This window comes from Sander lucioperca, chromosome 13 (genome assembly GCF_008315115.2).
Source record: "Sander lucioperca isolate FBNREF2018 chromosome 13, SLUC_FBN_1.2, whole genome shotgun sequence".
Classification (NCBI taxonomy): domain Eukaryota; kingdom Metazoa; phylum Chordata; class Actinopteri; order Perciformes; family Percidae; genus Sander; species Sander lucioperca.
Window position 1 is genome coordinate 6,307,026 of NC_050185.1, and position 19,277 is coordinate 6,326,302.

The 19,277-nt window shown below is 42.4% G+C and overlaps 1 protein-coding gene across 1 annotated transcript in view; it reads left to right on the forward strand.

The window, feature by feature from the left end:
- zzef1 (zinc finger, ZZ-type with EF hand domain 1) overlaps positions 1-19,277 on the forward strand; it is a 36,366-nt gene that overhangs the window by 2,548 nt on the left and 14,541 nt on the right. The window contains exons 6-39 of the mRNA XM_031311006.2: positions 728-938; positions 1,060-1,176; positions 2,408-2,586; positions 2,850-2,948; positions 3,080-3,171; positions 3,276-3,421; positions 4,022-4,127; positions 4,342-4,560; positions 7,096-7,187; positions 7,335-7,555; positions 7,735-7,868; positions 8,849-8,919; positions 9,013-9,127; positions 9,341-9,506; positions 9,747-9,868; positions 9,969-10,091; positions 11,315-11,484; positions 11,578-11,659; positions 11,755-11,956; positions 12,272-12,405; positions 12,541-12,781; positions 12,922-13,001; positions 13,111-13,201; positions 13,305-13,776; positions 13,865-14,029; positions 14,302-14,421; positions 14,562-14,723; positions 14,941-15,073; positions 15,739-15,877; positions 15,979-16,144; positions 16,243-16,505; positions 17,223-17,395; positions 17,770-17,965; positions 18,091-18,254. Of these exons, the coding sequence (XP_031166866.2) occupies positions 728-938; positions 1,060-1,176; positions 2,408-2,586; positions 2,850-2,948; positions 3,080-3,171; positions 3,276-3,421; positions 4,022-4,127; positions 4,342-4,560; positions 7,096-7,187; positions 7,335-7,555; positions 7,735-7,868; positions 8,849-8,919; positions 9,013-9,127; positions 9,341-9,506; positions 9,747-9,868; positions 9,969-10,091; positions 11,315-11,484; positions 11,578-11,659; positions 11,755-11,956; positions 12,272-12,405; positions 12,541-12,781; positions 12,922-13,001; positions 13,111-13,201; positions 13,305-13,776; positions 13,865-14,029; positions 14,302-14,421; positions 14,562-14,723; positions 14,941-15,073; positions 15,739-15,877; positions 15,979-16,144; positions 16,243-16,505; positions 17,223-17,395; positions 17,770-17,965; positions 18,091-18,254 (5,366 nt within the window). The remainder of the gene's footprint in view (positions 1-727; positions 939-1,059; positions 1,177-2,407; positions 2,587-2,849; positions 2,949-3,079; positions 3,172-3,275; positions 3,422-4,021; positions 4,128-4,341; positions 4,561-7,095; positions 7,188-7,334; positions 7,556-7,734; positions 7,869-8,848; positions 8,920-9,012; positions 9,128-9,340; positions 9,507-9,746; positions 9,869-9,968; positions 10,092-11,314; positions 11,485-11,577; positions 11,660-11,754; positions 11,957-12,271; positions 12,406-12,540; positions 12,782-12,921; positions 13,002-13,110; positions 13,202-13,304; positions 13,777-13,864; positions 14,030-14,301; positions 14,422-14,561; positions 14,724-14,940; positions 15,074-15,738; positions 15,878-15,978; positions 16,145-16,242; positions 16,506-17,222; positions 17,396-17,769; positions 17,966-18,090; positions 18,255-19,277) is intronic.

A 19,277-nucleotide genomic window follows, 5' to 3' on the forward strand; every position in this document is an offset into this window, starting at 1 on the left:
AACCCCTTCTGTGAAGTTGCTGTTTTTTATAGTTTAGTGGTTAAGTGCCTCACTTTGAATCCTCATGCAAGGTCCCATGAACCTGGGGTTGAATTCAGCTAGAATCTAGACGTCAAATCCAGGCACTGCGGACGGGGGTTACATTCAGGATTTCCATCTTCTGCTTCAGGTCTTGAAGGACCATCTGTGTAGCAAATAGGCCCCACATCCACCTCGTATCAGAAGTTGTCTTGCCAAACAGAAGCTAGGCTAAAACTCACAAACTCATTTTTTGCTAAGAGATATATGTATGAATGAGGATAACAGAAAGTGAGAATCGATTGAGCTGGGCATCTGTGAGCAAGAATGGTCAAATATTAGCAGAGGTTCAGATAATGGTGCCAAATTCATGTATTTTTGTATTATTTGAAAGCAGTCCTGGTGTTTGCAGGTCTAACTAGAGGCTAAATCAGTCACAGCTCTGTTTTTTTTGTGTAAATGATGATGTGCTTTCGTGGCTGTGAATGATTTGGTAAATCTCATGAGCAAATTGAACTTCATTGGCTGTCTTTGTGTTGATTTAACTTGTCATAGTTATTAGGACAGGTGATTTGTTTCATTAGTGTCTCCCTCAATCAACAGAGCTATTTTATGTTGTTCTCAGAGGATGAAGCAACAGGTTATGGCATTTTTGCATGCTGGATTCCATCAGTCTGCTAACTGCATTATCTCTTTACCGAAACACCAGACATCCAAATCAACATTAAGCGGTGCCTGAGTGACGGATGTGACACACGGATTCATGGCTTGAAGACGCTGGGCTATCAGATTACCAAGAGTAAAGAGGTGTCTGTTTCGGATGCTTCAGCCATCTGGTACCTGTCTCTCCTCACCTCTTTGGTCACCGCATCCATGGAGACTAACCCTGCACTGGCTCAGACTGTCCTTCAGAGCACACAGTAAGACGCACCACTCGTGGTTTTGCATATGTAAAAAAAAGAATGCTGAAATGTGTGTAGGTGTAGTGATTGGTCCAGCGCTTGGGTTCTGAGCACTTTTTTTGTGTTATTTTTCTCCTAGAAAAGCCTTACGGCACATGCCACCGTTGTCCCTAACACCGTCTTCCACAGAGTTCCCCAAGTTCTTCTCTTTGAACATCCTGGAGGAGGTGGATGGATTTCTCCTCAGGATAGCAGAGTAAGGACTTGCCGGGATTACGTCAGCACACTCACCCACTGAGCTCATAATGCTGCCACCCTCACAATGAAAACAGGCTAAAATCAAAGTATTGATTTAGTGGGGCGATGACACACTATTTCCATTCCATGTGATGTACTGTAAATCCTTTAGTGGTGGTCAGGGTTTTTATCGACAACAGCAGCAGCAACAACAACATGACTGAAATAATCTCATCAGCTAACTGTCAAGATTATTACTGTAGACTGTGTTTATTCACATATACAGTCAACATGGTTAGAGATACATCATGGCCAATTTTGGTCTTTACTGGAGTTCTTGCAAGCATTTTGCTTGTGGGACTTTAAAAAAAATTTCAAACAAAGACATGTAGGGAAAATAGTTTGCCTAGACATTTTTTGGTCCAAATGTTGTCATCATTTCGTAAATATACTGTTTTTAGGGGAGACCCCACAGTTGGCTGTGGGTCTGTTTGATCCAAACTTTTCGAGAGTGAATATAGTATAGCAATGGTATTTGCCATTAATCAATATTAGCCCAGTGTTAAATTGTGATGTCACTGCTATATTTTAAGGTATTGAACAAACTAAGGTGGTACATGCCAAACTTAAAGCACTGCAGGAATTCAAACTTCCAAAGCCAGAATGATTGGGGCCTTTTTCACTTTTCATTTACCAAATGAATGTCATCTGTACTGTATTCTGAGTAATGCTTTAGCCAAGTGTAGTCATAGATTAAGTCTCTGAGTTTAATCATGCTTTATTGCTGGGTGGCAGCTTTAAAGGATAGGTTTACATTTTTTTTTAAAGTCATGTCTATATGCACGTTGAAAGGGTTATTTGTTACTGTAATTATTCCATCTGTCCATACCGGCCGCAAAGAGATCTATTTTTAAGCAATTTCAATGTACGTAAAAAGGTAACAAAATTCAGAGTCCTCGTGCAAAAATGCATTCTAAAGTTTGACTGAAGCTAATATCTGGCTTTAACAGTCTAAGGTCGATAAATTCTGCTTTGCAGCCAGCATGGACAATAGGAACAATGTGAGTGTTTTCAAATTGACTTGAAAAAATATAAACCTATCCTTTAAGTTCTGACCATGCATGAAAATATATTTATTTATTTGGCCAAAATAACTATGACACTCTGAAATAGAGACAAATTATTATTTAAGACGACTAAAAGTACCCCAAAACCAACTTGTGTTTGTTTTTTTTTTTGCTCCTGTGTAGCTGCTGTGTGAGTCCTGATGCAGAAATGACCCTCCTGGCCTTTGCTCTGGCCAGAGGCAGTGTGGCAAAAGTGCTCCAAGCCCTGTCCTGCATCAGCGAACATTTAGAGACCGAGTACAAGGCCTCCTCCCTCATCATGTCTATGGCCTCCGTTAGGCTGCGACTACTTAATCGCAATGGTAAGGTGGCCATCCCTCCTTTTACTCTCACTCACACAAGGCCATTTGAAACCATAGGCTCACCATGCTTAGCCTACAAGGAGGAGATGCATTAGTAGATTATACAGTGGAAAATTGCTAATGTGGTTACAAAGCTGCAGTTCAATGTGGTGATCATTGCCTGCCAGTATAGGAATGAAATTATAACCTGAATGGAAACTGATTAACTATGATGTATGTCACAGAAAATGCACTATGTCATAGTGCATTGTGTCTCATTACAGGGAAGCCCCTCCAGTTGCACCTACAGGCCTGTGATGTGAAGAGTAAAGAAGAGAAAGCAGGGCCAGAGAACATGCTCGCAGAATCCTCCACTGCAGACGGTACAACTGAGACCATCCTTATTCCATTAGAAACTACCAATAATGTTGAATTCATACTTAGGCTAAAAATGCCTTTAGCCTAAGTATAAACGTGCTCTCAAGTATAACTGAAAGTTTTTGTTGCTCCAAAGGTTTTCTTACAGAAAGTGGCAGGAAGAAAGCCAGTGTGATCCTGTCGACAGAGGACCAGAGTAACTTCCAGGTCACTCAGATGAAGATCAAAGTGAGGCTCCATTTGATTTCACCATTTTATTGAAAATTTTGATCACTCCGACAGTGATAGAGGATTCCTGTAAATAAGACGTAATCTCTGGTTTGTGTGATCAGGTGCGAAAAGGAGCCATTGGAGCAAAATGCGGCTTGGTGTTTGCGTACAAGGATGAAGACCCCTTTGATGCAGAGAAACATTTCAGGAGGTTCAAAAAGTATGACGCGTGGGACTACAAGGACTACAAACAATTTATTCAAGACAAGTAAGGATCCCTTCATAGCGGTCTGTTTTTTTTACATTTTTTTTTATTCCTGATATTTTAGTTTAGTGTGCTTTTGTGTTTATCGAGTTACAAGTTACGTGGTCATGGAAGGCTTGTATCATGTGGACGCGCCAACAGTTTTGTTGTCATTACTTAGAATTCCTCATGGGGCCGACAGAAACTACGCACCATAGCTTTAAACTGATATTGACTTCATTTGTGGCTAAATTATGTTTAGCTGCTGCCCCCGTCCACAGCAGTACATTGCTTAGCTTCCGTGTCGGTACTCTGGTCTGTTTCTTTAAACTGGGGGCGTGCTGACCGCCATCTACTGTAGCTAATACACTGACTGTGGATAAATACCTAATACAACCCCACTTCAAAACAACCCAAATATCCCTTTAATAAGATAAGACATCTATGATTAGCAAAAAAAAAGAGTACTGGTGTTGTAGAGTACATGCTGCTAAATATATTACATGATAATACTAATACAGTGTAGTGAGTTTGTGTGAGTTATGGAACCCCTCAGCAGTGTGGGGGTCTGCCTCAGTGGTTTGTGTGAATGGCTGACACACCATCCTGTCACCTGACCTGCAGTGTGAAGATTCCAACACAGTCAGAGGAAGAGCCGATTGGCTGGTTTGAGCTCGAGGATGACTGGAACGACGTGGAGCTCAAGCTGCAGCAGTGTCGCGTTGCAAAGGTACACACCGCATCAACCAGTTATTCCGTAGCACTTCGTGCTTCTAAAATAATGTTTTCATGATGCAGACATTTTGCTATTTGGTATTTAGGGCTTCCAAAATACAATAAAAAATAGCATTGCTACATACTAAAGTATGCCAAACGAAGGCCATCGTTTTCTGTCATTATCAAGTAACCCCACCTCTTACTCCTCTGTTTCCTTGTCTCCCCAGTTCCTGATGGTCAAATTCCTCTGCACCAGGCAGGACTCTGCTGAGCGCCTTGGAGTGCAGTCCCTCACCTTCAGTGGCTATCTGTGCCCCGGGGCAGAGCGGCTCGGAGACCTGGACGACCTCAGCACAGAGGGAGAGAGCTTTGACTGCGATGCTGTCACTGGTCTTTGTCTACTTAACAAGACACTCTTCTTCATACAACAGCTTACGCGAGACATGGTAACTACTAAACACTATTACTGTAGTCTCGCATTGCCAGACCTTCCTCCACAGCGCTGCGGAGGAGGGTCTGGATAGTCCACACAGCATTCCGGGGTGGGAGTGCTCTGGTTTATTGGCATTTCTTTAAAGGGGTGGTTCAGAATTTTGGACATAGGACCTCATTTGCAAGTAGGCCAGTATGTTATTTATCAGTGGAGACCGTTTTCAGCACTTTTCATCCAGTCCTTCCAGTTGCAGAGTTTGCTGGTGCTAGGCTAGCGCAAGTCAACAGTATCTGCTAGCCTGCCACTAAAAACAGTCTTACCCACTCCACAGTACACCCGAGGCAAATAAATTATAACGCCAGACTATCGATGTAAATGTCTGTGTTGATAGAATAATGTTAGAAATAAAACTACCCTTGCATCGCATTGCAATAGTTATACTTTGTTCCCTGTAGTTGGTAGCATAGGCTACAGTAGCGGCGGAGTGATATTACCTAGGCTACTGAGAAAGCTGGTTTCCATGACAATCGCACAAGTTTATTTACCTGCCGCTGGAATTTGCATGTAAACTGTCCGAGCTTACATGACTTTTCTGTCAGCAATTACCTAAAGTTAGCGGATAGCCCAGCTAGGTATCTACCAAGAGTGTAGCTATACCTTTAGCTAACGTTGTCACTCTCCACAATGCATTGAACTGTAACGTTATCTCCACTAACGTTGTCAGTCTATCAGTAGCAGCTAGGCTAACGTTATGAAAGGGTCTAGCTTTATTAGCTAGAGTGGCCTACCGAAAGTTATTACCTGTTCATCAGTAGCTGTTGGTGCATCTGGAAAGATGGATGGAACCGCATTCGTTGTCAGTGACTTGTGGTCCTTTAGATTGCGGGGTTTTTCAAAGTTGTCTTGTCTAAAATTATCACTAGACATTTGCCACTTGAGTAGAGTCTCCGCCTTGATGTCCAAGCCAGCACTAAGAAGCCACAGTTGGTTCCTTTCTGGATCTCCCAATGGAAATTTGTGGAAACTTTGTGGTGCCCATCTGTTTGGTTTATTTTTACAATTTCTAAATGCACACTGAATCACCATGTTGCCTAGTCCTTAGTTTCCAATCCAATGCTTCATTACCAATGTACTAGGCTACTACTAGGTGTCCCGACTTTAGTGCGCTTCTCCGTTTACTTTTTGGCGCAGTATTACTAACCGGAGCAGAGTAAAATTCCGCCGCTGCTGAGAAAATAGTCCCTTCAAAATGTAATGCGATCATTGAGATGCAAGGGTAGTTTTATTTCTAACATTATTCTATCAATACAGACATTTATATCAATAGTCTGGCGTTATAATTTATTTGCCTCTGGTGTACTGTGGAGTGTGTAAGACTGTTTTTAGTGGCAGGCTAGCAGATACTGTTGACTTGTGCTAGCCTAGCACCAGCGAACTCTGCAACTGGAAGGACTGGATGAAAAGTGTTGAAAACGGTCTCCACTGATAAATAACACACTGGCTAACTTGGAAATGATTTCCTATGTCCAGAATTCACAATCGTCTTGGGCGGCCGGACAGAGCCACGGTGTCTCTGCAAAATAGCCTCAGGAAGGAACTTGTTTTGGTGGAACGTGTACATTCAAAAGTTGTTTTAGTCGTGCAACAGAAAACTCAGATTGGCCAGATAGTCTAGCTAGCTGTCTGGATTTACCCTGCAGAGATCTGAAGAGCAGTTAACCATAGTCCTCATAAATCCACCAGAGTTTAGAATAACAACACAAAGAAAGCGGAAGGTAACAGACATCCGGCCCAAAAGAAAGACATCCGGCGGAATTTCCGACTGCACTCTAGCAATCCCCGAAGTCCGTCAATCCCATCAAGAACGTCATGGATATGGACTATTACTGTAATCATTTAAATATCAATAATATTATTTAAAATGTTAGTATAATTACTTTGAAATACCACTCTTTATAGCTGAAAACATTGCAAGCTTGTCAATACATTGCATTATGTTTTGTGTACCATGTTATATTTGTAGGAAAAGTGTTTTATGGAACCACGCTGCACAAGGGCCAATGGTGACAATCGCTGTAGTAAAAAAAAAAAGCTACCTCCAACATTTATTTCCTTATTACTCTTTCAATTTGACCTTGCACTACACAACCCCAACTAGAGAGACTGAGAACGAGGAGAAACTCTCTTTGTGTCAGGCAACACTAAGGTTCATGAGAAATATTACCATTTAACATACCACTGGACTGAGATAGACATTTGACTCTGGTCTTCTATTTGTAAGTCCAAAATACCACATTTCCTTTGGTAACCTAACATATTTCTGAATGTGTTAATTTCTTCATTGCTTTCACTTTCACTACATTCATTATTTTATTTAAAGTGGGTCAGTCTGCCCTCTTGTAGTCATTAGGAGAAATTACAACATCTCCTTTTACTGTACTGCTGAACTTTTGAGGGACAGTGGGTACTTCATACTTATGACGCCATGTGTCGTATTTTTTTGTGTGATATTGTTGAAGACTGTTGCCCTCTCTTTCCATTTCTGCAGGATGCCTCTCAATTCAAGCAGAAGTATCTTCTAGACTTCAGTGGTCTCGGCCTGAACCTCTTTTGGAACTTCTACAGTAAACTCAGGGACATGTGAGTAGTCGTACTGTCTGTCACTGTGGCTGGTTTTTGTCCTACAGCCATTAGTACAGAAACCATTTGGCGTGATCAGGCTCATTGCTCAGTCATTGGGAACCGCCCAGACATATTAAAGTAATTGAGCATATGTTTTTGTCTCAGTGAGGGAGAGGAGGTGTTAAAGAGCAGAGTTCTGCTGCTCCAGCTGATGCAGAACTGTTTCCCAATGCTGCCCAACCCACTGGAGCCCCGGGGCCCAGAGGAGAGCAGAGGGCCAGATGAGGGAGCCACAGCAGCAGCTTGTCCATCCCCGTCCAGCAGTGCAGAGCCTCTGTCTGACTCTGTTAGGGCTGTCTGTGAACTCTACACTCACCTCTGCCACAGTAAGAACCCTGTCAGCTTTCATACAACTGCGAGTAGTAAAAAGTATTTGGTTCAATGGTCACATTTCATTTACATTTCTCAGTAAAGATTACTTGGACAGTAGTAGTTTTTCATGATTTATTTGTAAGAATTTGTAAGAATCTATGCAGCAATAATATTTATGTTGTTTGTGTTTCAGTTGTGGATGGTCCGGAGGGTGAGACAGTAGTGGAAAAAGCTTTGCACAAGGAAACAGTCAAGGCCATTCTTAATGGAGCAGCAGTTTTCTTCCCCGATAAACATGTCAGGCGGGACAAACTCTTCAACATGATGGTGAGTTTATTAAAAAAATAATGATGATAATTAGGGATGCACAGATACCAATACCAGTATCGAGTCTGTGCTTATGTATTCGTACTCATAAGCCGCCTACACATGATCCGCGGTAAAAACTCCTCTGCGCTGGCCGCTCCATTGTTTTCCTATGGAGAGAGCAGTGCTACCCTTGTTGTTGCTCACCGCTCGGAATTGGCGTCGTGCCTGCGCTCAAAGTTCAAATAATTTCATCTTTGACCTCGTTGCCGCCTACCTTTCAAGGCACAACCAAAACGTTCCTGCGCTGCGCTTTGCCTCTCTGCTCTGCGCCCAACCTCGCGGTTTTGCCGCAAATCATGTGTAGGCGGCTATACTCCACAACTACTCCCGATACCGCACCCGATACCACTTCATGCATCACTGCTTGTGAAACTAGTTAGCACTACACTTGGCAACAGGTAACGCTAACCTACCGTTTGCAAATAAACACAGTTAAAAATCTTAAAGCTAAATGGTCTAAAGTTTGGCTATATTTCACTCAAAACCAGAAGTCCCGGTCTGTAGCTAACAACACGGTGTAGCTTACCGGTAGCCTGCATATTTACTTTTCCAGACACCAGGACCACTGCCAGAGTCGGAGATGATGGAGAAATAACTGTTAAATTCCTCATGCTTCCCTATTGTCGCCCATGCGCCAACATTTTGCCTTCCCTGTGAGTTATGTAAACAAACAAACCACAAACGGTAAAGCGCGTGGGCACCGATGGGACTTCATGGTGCATTCAGGTACACCTAGTAAAGTCGTGATGCATTCAGGTGCAAATAATGCTTGTTTTCAAAAGTAATTGTTAGAACTGTAATGGTATTATTAAGTACTCATATCGCTACTCGGTATCGGCAAGTACCCAAATGTACTTGGTCGGTATCGATGCATCCCTAATGATAATACTAATATGAGAATAATTATAATGATAATATGATAATATGCCTTTTTACAGAAAAACATTACAGAACATGATCAGCCAGAGTCAGTGAAGGTGACGTTTGAATCGCTTTGTAACTACTACAGGTAAGTAGACGGTAGATACACAAACTCATTATCATATTCTCGTACACATCCCGATCACAGTGGATCAGCAGCAGCTGTGTTTTCTCTGTGCAGTGATCAGGATCCAAGTGGCCTTCTCCTGCTCCCACCTAAAGGAGCCCACTCAGACTTTGACATCAGCCCCATACTGTCAGTTATGGAGACGTTGCTGCTGGTGGCAGCAAGAGAGGTGAGGCCTCCTCTGACACAGAACACACACACACACACACACACACACACACACACACACACACACACACACACAATATTGATTAACACAACAGCAGCTTGGAATCGTCTCAACTCTTTCATAATATTATTTACCATTTACCAATGGCCCTCTCTGCTTCTCCATGTACCTTTTCTAATGTTCCTCTCTGTTCAACTGTCTCCCATCTCTCAGTGTGAGGTGATGATGGTGGATGAGAATAGTGGAGCCAGCAGGACAGTGTTGCTGTCCTTGTTCTGGGCTCTGCAGGGTAGTCTGCTCTCCTGGTGCTACCTACAGCTCAAAGGAGGAGCCTCCACCGCTATCGCTATGGAGCTTGCCAGACACATTCTACTAAAATGTGAGATACTGCAAGATGTGTGATATTACAGCTTCCTACTTTCATGGTTAGATTCTGTGTTTATTAGAGCACACAGCCTGGTGCTGGTCAGTCAAATGTGGTCGTCCAACAGATGGACGAACGTCTGACTAAGTTGTGTAATGGTTCAGTACGAACATTGACACTGAGTAGAACTCAACAATGAGTGGACAAGAGGATATGCTTTCAGTCTGACAAAATTCTTCTTCTTTATTTCAATAGATGTGGATCAGTTCCTGGGGAGTGTCAAAGGTGTCCTTGGTTCTCTGCTGGGGAGGTACACTGGTGCTGAAATTACAGACAAACTCGGCAGCTCCATCCTAGCCACAGTCTTCAGACAACTGGTAATACAATCTTATCTCGTGATTTTGAATTATTGCCTTCCTGCACAGTAATAAAGTCGACCATGCTGAGTGAACATAATATTTGTTCTGGTCCTGGCAGATGATTTTACTCCTGGAGCTGTGCTCTTTGGACATCCCACACAGTGTGCTGCTGAAGAGCTTCTCCTCTCTGGTCGAGCTACTCAAAAGCCTGTCCAGTGATACTGGAGACATCTTTTCTAAGGTCAGTCCACTCTGACCTTAGACCTCAGTGTACCACAATGTATACAGCCTTGTATCCCATTGTATGAGTAGGAATGCAGAGGTGGAAATGCAGACCAGTATTTGGGGCGTGGAGGGTTGGAAAAGTACAGCACGACAGCATCACTACTATAAACAGTGGTAGTAGAAGTACTCAGATCCATTACTTAAAGTGCTCATATTATGATCATTTTCAGATTCATAATTGTATTTAGAGGTTGTACCAGAATAGGTTTATGTGGTTTAATTTTCAGAAAACACCATATTTTTGTTGTACTGCACGTTGCTGCAGCTCCTCTTTTCACCCTGTGTGTTGAGCTCTCTGTTTTAGCTACAGAGTGAGACATCTCACTTCTGTTCCATCTTTGTTGGGAGTCGCACATGCGCAGTAAGTACTGCTAGCTAGTCTGAGGGAGTGCCACGCTAGCAGCAAGGCGAGCATTATAACGTTTGTCTCTGAAGTAAAGGCTGGACTACAATAGAGCTGTTTGGAGCAGTTTGTGAACAGTGTTTTCTGTTGGAGATGGTAAGTTCCTTTGGAGTGGACTTTGGGCTTTTTCACTTTGTATAACGTGCACAAAAAGATATATAACACAATAAAGGAAAAGGAAAAAGCCAAAAAGCATAATATGAGCACTTTAAGTTAAAGTAGCAATACAAAATACTCTATTACAAGTAAAAGTTATTCTTTGAAAATGTCACTAAAGTAAAAGTATGTAAGTAATATTAGCAAAATGTACTTAAAGTATCAAAAGTAAAAGTACTGATGGAAATGGCCTATGTGAGTGTTTACTATTATACAGTATAATATTATGGGATTATTACTATTACTGAATGTGTAAGTATCATTTTACTGCTTGAGTTGGTAGAAGTGGATCTAAGTGAACTCTTATTTATTTATTTATTTTTATATATATATATATATATATATATATATATATATATATATATATATATATATATATATATATATATAGTTATTAGTTAAATCTATAACAGTGCATCATATTTTTATACATATGGTTTGTATAAATTTAAAAAATATTCCCTCTGACATGTTGTGGAGTGGAAGATAAAAGTAGCATAAAATGGAAATACTGAAGTAAAATATCAGTGCCTCAAACTTGTACTCATGTACAGTACTTGAGTAAATGCACTTAGTTACATTCCACCATTGACTGTAAGAGCATGCCTCTTCACTGTTAGGTGGATCAGGAGAGCTGGCACCAGCCCCAGCAGCCAGTGGTGCTGAGGACCTGGAGCATGGAGTCACCTCACAACTATGAGAACAGCCGCCATGAGACCAGCATCTTTGCCTGCCCTGGTGCTACCTCCTTTGAGGTGGAGTTTGACGAACGCTGTGAGACAGAGAAAAGGTGACTGATGTGAAACATTACATATTCAGATGTATTTCTTAATCCCTAGTGAGACTTTTTCAAACCCATCCTCTATGCTCTTGATATTCACAGATATGACTACCTAGAGTTCACAGATTCTAGAGGTGGGAAGGTCCGCTATGACATGAAGGTTGGAAGTGAGAAGTGGCCAAAGGTAGGACATGGGAAACCATTCAGCTGTCTCCATATGAAAAACACCGTTGTTGCTTATTTAATTCACACGCCTGCTGCTTCTCTTTGCTCTTTCAGAAGGTGACATTTGACGCTGGCCCTCAACTCCAGTTCCTCTTCCACTCTGATAGCAGTAATAACGAGTGGGGTTACAAGTTCACTGTCACAGCCATGGGCCTGCCAGATATCACTATTTCTTGGATGTCAGACCTGCAGCTGCTGGTGGCTCGCCTGATGGGTCGTCTTGCTTCCAGGACCCTCGCCCTGAAATCCCCCCACGGTGAGACATTTTTTAACCTTTATCAAACGAAGGTCTGTGGAAGTTTTTTTTTTTTTTTTGTGACTCCTTAAACAAAGATACATTTGGTAATGACTGTGTTGGGCCAAAGTTAAAATATTTTTCTTTTTTTTTAAATCTTGTACATTTGAAGCTTACATGAACAGATCTTGGAAAATTAGAGATTTTGTTAAACATACTTTGGATTTGAGTAAAAATTGTTTCAGTCTGTTTCAGAATGATATCATACTCAAGCAATTTTCCAACCCTCAATGATAGATTGAAATGCTGATATTTGTGAGTTGCTGTCCATTCCAGAGATACGCACTGTTAAGGAGCTTCCACTGGGGAAAATGTCCCATGTTCAGGCTTCTCCTTTATGGAAACCCATTCTGCGACACGGGTTGGGTGAAACAAGGGACACGAATCAGACTAAAACACCCACAGACCAGGTACTGTGACCTCTGCTTAATCGAGTTATGTAGAAGTTAAGTTCCATTCTTAGCTGTATATTATTCCATTGCTTTTTGACCTCAGCAGCTAGGTGGTGCTCTAATACTCTTGCTACTTGCTTTTTTGTGTGGTAGACAAACACATGGACTCTTGATGAGTTAATAAGCTTCCTGGAGGACTTTGCCCGTTGGAACCCTTCCCTGGAACCGACAGACAGTAGAACACAGCTGATGAAGACCCTCATGCAGTCCTGCAGAAAACAGCCAATGAGAAATGAGATTGCCTCCGGGTCAAAGACAGACCAAGCTGTGAATGCCCTTTGGGCAGCCATGGTATACCACACACCAGCCCTCAACCATGCCCTGAAGACCTATGGTAATGCTTGGCTTTAATCAGTGGTCATAGAGCAAAAGCTGTTCCATTTCTTCTTGCTGTGTCTTATCCTGGCAATTCTGCATGTTTGATTAACTTGGTTGAGTTGACTTCTCCCTTCTGTTTTGTCTTTGTATGAGTAGTCAATCAGGACTGCAAGTCCTGTTTCAGTGAAGAATTTGTGCAGGTGTATTCATTGGCAGATAGCATCAGAACATGGATGGTGAGTGTTACTGACATGATTCATATTTTTGTTGGTTATCTGCTGCTAGGTGTATATATGATCATGTTACTGAACTATTATACTCATTATGTTTTTTCCCCCCTGTCAGTTGGAGATGAAGCAGAGATACCTAGTTAGCAAAATGAATGTTCCTGACGAGAAGGAAGGGGGTCATGATGAGGTTAGCATGGAGACACTAGGTGAGGACCTCAGCTTAAAGACAAATCCCACTCTTTCTTTTCGCCAATTCTGTTATCTCTTTAATGCTATTTTGCTGACTTGTTTTTTTTGCTTTCTCTGTAGCTGAGATGTGCATTGAGAAGAGCCTCTTGCTCTTCAGATTCACCCCTTGTGGAGTAGCGTGCCATGACAGCGACTCTTCCAAAGCTGCAGATGGCAGCAGTGCTCCACTGCTCCGCTCAAGTTCGATCTCGGAAGGGGACTTTCAGGCCAGCTCCACCCAAGGACCTCACACCGCAGGGTGTGAAGAGGCAGGGCAGAGCCAGCCCTCCGATGCTCAAGCGCCAAACTCATCTTCCTGTGGGCACGGCAGACAAGGCCACAGAGGCTCCACAGAGAGCCTCTCCTCTCTGTCAGGGGAACCAGCCTCACCCTCCGCCTGCGCCCGTAAACCCCCATTCAGTCGGGCACGCCTGCGCCTCCTGTCCTGTCGATCTATAGAAGAGCCCCGCATGACCCCCTCTGTCAAGGATCGCTACCCAATACTCAAACACATCCTAAACTTTATAAGGGACCAGGCTCTCACAACAGCAAGGTGACTGACCTCCAGTCTTCTATTTTGCATTTTTAATTTGTGTAATTCTACCATATAAGGTTAAATCATCCACATCTTCCTCCTGTAGCATTCTGCAGACCCTGTCCCTGAGCAAAGCCCAGGCTCTGAGTGTGTGCAAGGTCCTGGAGATGGTTCAGCAGTGTTTACACTCCCTTGGAAAGCCACACCTCTTCCAAGCCCCCTGCATCCTGTTCCTACAGGAGCTGCTGGCATGCCAGAAAGACTTCACCAGGTACATCTGTAGAAAATGATTTCAGTTGGAATAAAAGTAACTCAAATAATTCATCATATGTTGTATGTTTTAACTATAGACTAGCACAGTTCAGAATATTTGTGATTTTGAACAATGTCACAAAGTTTGTAATTATGGAATAACATTATTGATTTGTTTCTTAGATGATAAATTGTTGTTAGTATTGACCAATATAAATAAGTTTGACGGTTCAAGACATATGAATAGCAGGTACATTTTGAGAAGATTTTCTTTTGCTTTGTCTTTTTCAGTTATTTCTCTCAGTTGTCAGACAGTGGCCAGAAGCTAGGAGAGGAGGTGAGGCGTTCCTACCATCAGTTGGTTCTCATGCTGGTGGAGGCAGTACAAGGCTTCAGCAGCCTGAATGAGAAGTAAGCTGTTATCCTTGTAACATGCACCATGTTCACACATAACTACATTCACTGAAATTAAAAAGCACTTGCGGCAGTGATGAGTGTAATTCCGAGTGTGTGTGCAGTGGAGTAACCTGATCCTCGTCACTGCTCTCCAGAGCCCTGCTACCAGCCCTGTCATGTGTGCAGACCTGCTTGTTGCACCTTCTAGACATGAGCTGGGAGGTACATGACCTTCCTCTCTTCTTGAATATCAAGTTTCCTGACCTCCTGCTCAGCATGTCCCAGGAGAACATCAGTGTTCATGACATTGCCATCAGGTAATATTCGCCCCATCTGAGAAGATAAGGCTCCACACAGTGGAAATGACATTTTTCCAGTTGATAACAGTTGCTAAGGCTAGCAAAAGACACGGCTTTCATTTTTACAAATCAATTGTCTAAACTTCTTTGTGCCTCATGAGTCTATTTATTTCAAATCAAATCCCTTAAATTGCAGAGATGATAGATTATTTCTGTGGTTCAAACTCATTTTCAGCCAATGGACAGAGGAGGATGAAATTGCAGACTACAAGAAGAACCAGGAGTGGATGGATGAGTGTATGGACGGGATGTTTGAGAAGTGGTACGACAAAATCGATGAAGAGGAGGCCATGGAGGACAGGAGAAAGGTACATCACAGTACATTAAAAAAAGTCCAATCATTAGCAACGTGTCTGAGCTGTCTGGGGAAACAAATTGCACTCAATTCTGAACTTGACTGCCCTTAGAGCTTCTCTGCTCCGTTTTCTTTACTGTGCATCCCAAGAATAGAGCAGATATAGTCCTGCAGGTAATACATTTAAAGACAACCTGCAACCTCCCATTTAAAAAAGATGTTGGTGTAATATAAATGGTTATGGCTCTGTAAAGCTGTACATAGACACATCTGTACTTTGAGCTACATGCTAACATTAGCATGCTGATATGCTGATGTTTAGCAAGTGTAATGTTTACTATGTCCACCATCTTAGTGTAGTATGTTAGCGTTACTTCACACGAGTGTTTGAAACACACACATTTTGTGTATTTCTGTTTAATACAGACCCACACTAACCCATACACACAATAATGGTTAAGACTGAGGTAGATACTGTAATATCTACACATAATATGACCCAATCCAAAAAAACTTCTTCTTCAATGCTGTTTGCGTGTGATGAAGTTTAACAAGCTGTAAGTAGGTAAATATTTCCAAGTAGATGACTGGGCTAGGATCCAGGCAAATGTTTGCAAAGCATAGGTCGGAAAGTTCGACGACAATATTACTGTGTACTTAACCCGGTTTAATCCACAGATGCACATGTTCATTGCACGTTATTGTGACCTGCTCAATGTTGTGATCTCCTGTGACGGCTGTGAGAGGATGGCACCTTGGCACCGCTACCGATGTCTGCAGTGCATGGATATGGACCTCTGCAAGACCTGCTTCCTCAGTGAGCTCATACACTCCACTAATACACTCATGCAGTCACTAATCATAAGTCTGACAAGAGCATCAGACCAACCCTAAATGTGCATGTGTGTTTTTGAGCAGGTGGTGCCAAGCCTGAGGGCCATGAGGATGACCATGAGATGGTGAACATGGAATACGCCTGTGACCATTGCCAGGGGCTCATTGTAGGCAGCAGGATCAACTGCAACGTCTGTGAGGACTTTGACCTGTGCTTTGGTTGTTACAATGCAAAGAAGTATCCCGACAGGTGACACATTTATAGTTTCTCATGCTGTTAAAACACACTAGTGGTTTTACCTCCTGAGTTGTTGACTTCATTATTTTTTAATGTTCGATTATCTGCAGCCACCTGCCCACCCATCGGATCACAGTGTACCCCATGGTGACCATACGAATCAGCGACCGTCACCGCTTGATCCAGCCCTACATCCACAACTACTCCTGGTTACTGTTTGCTGCTTTGGCCCTCTACACGTCCGAACTATGCAGTCAGAAGCAGATGGAGGGAGAGTCTTTAGACAGCAACACCTTGAGCCAGGCCTCAGTGCTGCAGACATACTGCTCCCAACTCATCACTGATTGTTTGCTCAAGGGGCAGACTGGCAAAGGTAAGTACAAACCAGAATTCAGTTTTTTTTAAAGAAGTTGTTCGACATTTTGGGAAATACACTTATTTGCTTTCTTGCTGAGACTTGGATGAGAAGTCTGTATGCTAAATGTGAAGCCAGAACCAGCAGCTGCTTAGCTTAGCTTAGCATAAAGACTAGAAGCAGTGGCAAATGGCTAGCCTTGCTCTGTAAAATAAAAAAACTTAAATAATGTGCAAATCACAGGGATGAAAAGACTCCAGGAAGCAACATGCTGGCCATTTCAGGTTTTGTACAGATTAAACAAACTAGATCCTATGACGTGCTAATTAATGAGTTTTAGAGATGAAGGGGATTTTTTAAAACCTAGATAAAGGTTGTTAGCTCTAGCTTCATGTTTAGCATACAGATGCAAGAGTGGTATTGATCTGATGGTCTTATGCAAGGCGGCAAGAAAACGAGTATGAGTATTTCCCAAATTGTATAACTATTCATTTAAACAAAAACAATGACCTTGGGAGAGATAAGCTTCCTCTATCCATTCATTGTTTGGACATTTTTTTTGATGAACTTGGGTTCAACAACATAAAGTCTTTTCAGAATGTCTGAGTTGTTAAAGGCGGGTGCTTCATTGTTTGTCCATGTGTCACATAGTATCTCTATTCTTCTTACCTGTATTTTAATTCCAATATGTTTTGTGCTTTTATGGCAAACCTTTCTATGTCATCCTCCACGTAGGTCTACGTTCCTCAGCCTTGCTGGCTCTGCTGTCGTCCAATGAATCAGCTTCTGATAGTGAGCTGTGTCCAGTCTCTCCAGAGTCCTCTCAGGAGCTCAGTACAGCCACTGACACCTCCTCTCTCCCTGGCAGCACTGCAGCAATCTGCTCCCCGTCGTCTCCCAGGGACAAGGTAAGGAACAGGAGTCACCTTATAAGATAATACAAAGATTGAATAATCTAAGTTGGTGGAGTGGATCATTACAGTGGCATGAAGAAGAACAGAAAAAAACAAAACGAATAGAGCAGATATTTGTACTATACACATCTATAAATATTTAAAACGTAGATGTAAGAGGATCACCAGGTCATATTATTCAATTCACACACAAAACATGTCTGGAAATGTTCTAGCTGATGTACAAAAATAGGTAGAAATACATACATTCAGTCTATTCTTGTTCAGTATATAATGCAGGTAATGCAGTATTTAGTATTCTTACAGTTCAAGACCCCATACTGCTGGACTGTTAACCTACTGAATTGTTGCTATCCTCTCACCACTAGAGTAAACCATCAGGTAAGGAGATCAAGGCTAAGGACAGGGGCTCTCCTCTCCCTGCTCCTCCAGAGGTGTGGTCCCCCCCAAGCACTGGAGAGGGGGAGAAAAGCAAGCTGGTCACCCAAGACACCCTGGACTCTCCCAGCCTCAGCCAGACTCCTTCTATGACCAGTGAGGCCCCCCTCTCTCCTGTGGTTCGACGTAAGTTCTGAGACTACCTGCACCAGGCTGATTACAGCTCTGATTGTGTTCATTAGTGGTTATGACTATCTCTTAGCTGTCTGGATCAACCTTGTATGCTTCTTTTTTTTTTAAATCATTCTCAGCTTCAGAGTCTGGACCAGGAACAGTCAACTCTCCAGCATCTGACGTTGTCAAGGAGACCGATGAGAGGCTGGCCCAGGTTCCCCTTCAGGAGCATGTGTTTTCAGAGTGCTCCAGAGAGAGGATCCTGGGACTACTAGCAGCCATGCTGCCACCAGCCAAACCAGTAAGTCAAATCAAAGACCAGTTTTTAGGGTTGAGAGAGTCTATGTAACGCTATCAAAATCGATCTACATTTTGGGAAATACGCTTATTCGTTTTCTTGCCGAGAGTTGGGTGACAGGATGGATACTTCTCTCGTATCTGTGCGTTAAATATGAAGCTACAGCCAGCAGCAAGTTGGTATAAGTGTAGTAAGTATGGTAAGTATAGTGTAGTAAGTATGGGAAACGGCTAATTTGGCTCTGTCCAAAGGTGACAAAATCTGCCAACCAGCACCTCTAAAGCTCACTAACTCACACATTATCAAGTCAAGTTTGTTTAAACCAAACAAAATTGTTTTACTGGGAGTTAAGTGCCGGACAACTTCTTGGGCAGGTACAGTGACTTCCTGGAGTCAACACCTTGAGGTTGCCAGGCAACCAGCGAGACTCCAGGACATTACTGTTCCTAGCCAAGAAATACTGTAGTCCCACACATAACTCTGAATAAAACCACAAAGTGTCATTTTTAATTAAACATTGTTTTTTGTACAGATTTTCTACACAAACTAAAGATATAATGTGTTTATTAGTGAGCTTTAGAGGTGCACATTTTGTTTCCTTTGGGCAGCGCCAGACAAGCTGTTTCCAGTCTTTATGCTAAGGGACTGTTCGTTATTTATTACAGGGGCCACCGGAGGAGTTTTGGGATCTTAAATCAAATAAGACCTGACCCTCCCTTCACCAGCAATACATTTTGGATGACCCTCCAAAACGATATGGAAAAAAGGATGACCCTCCCCAACAATTTATTGATGCATTCTGTACTGGTTTGCGCTTGGCAAAGATATACTGCCATTGTTTTTTTTACAGCCATGACTTACGTGACTAAACCTCTGCATTCTCATCTTACGCATCCCACTCCTCTGTTATGGTGTGGTGGCCATTTCAGTAGATTTACTCACTAACACAGTTGTGGAAACATAATAAGCATGGAAACTAAATGCACACTTCCTGCATTACTGCATTACTTCTAATACTAAGTTACT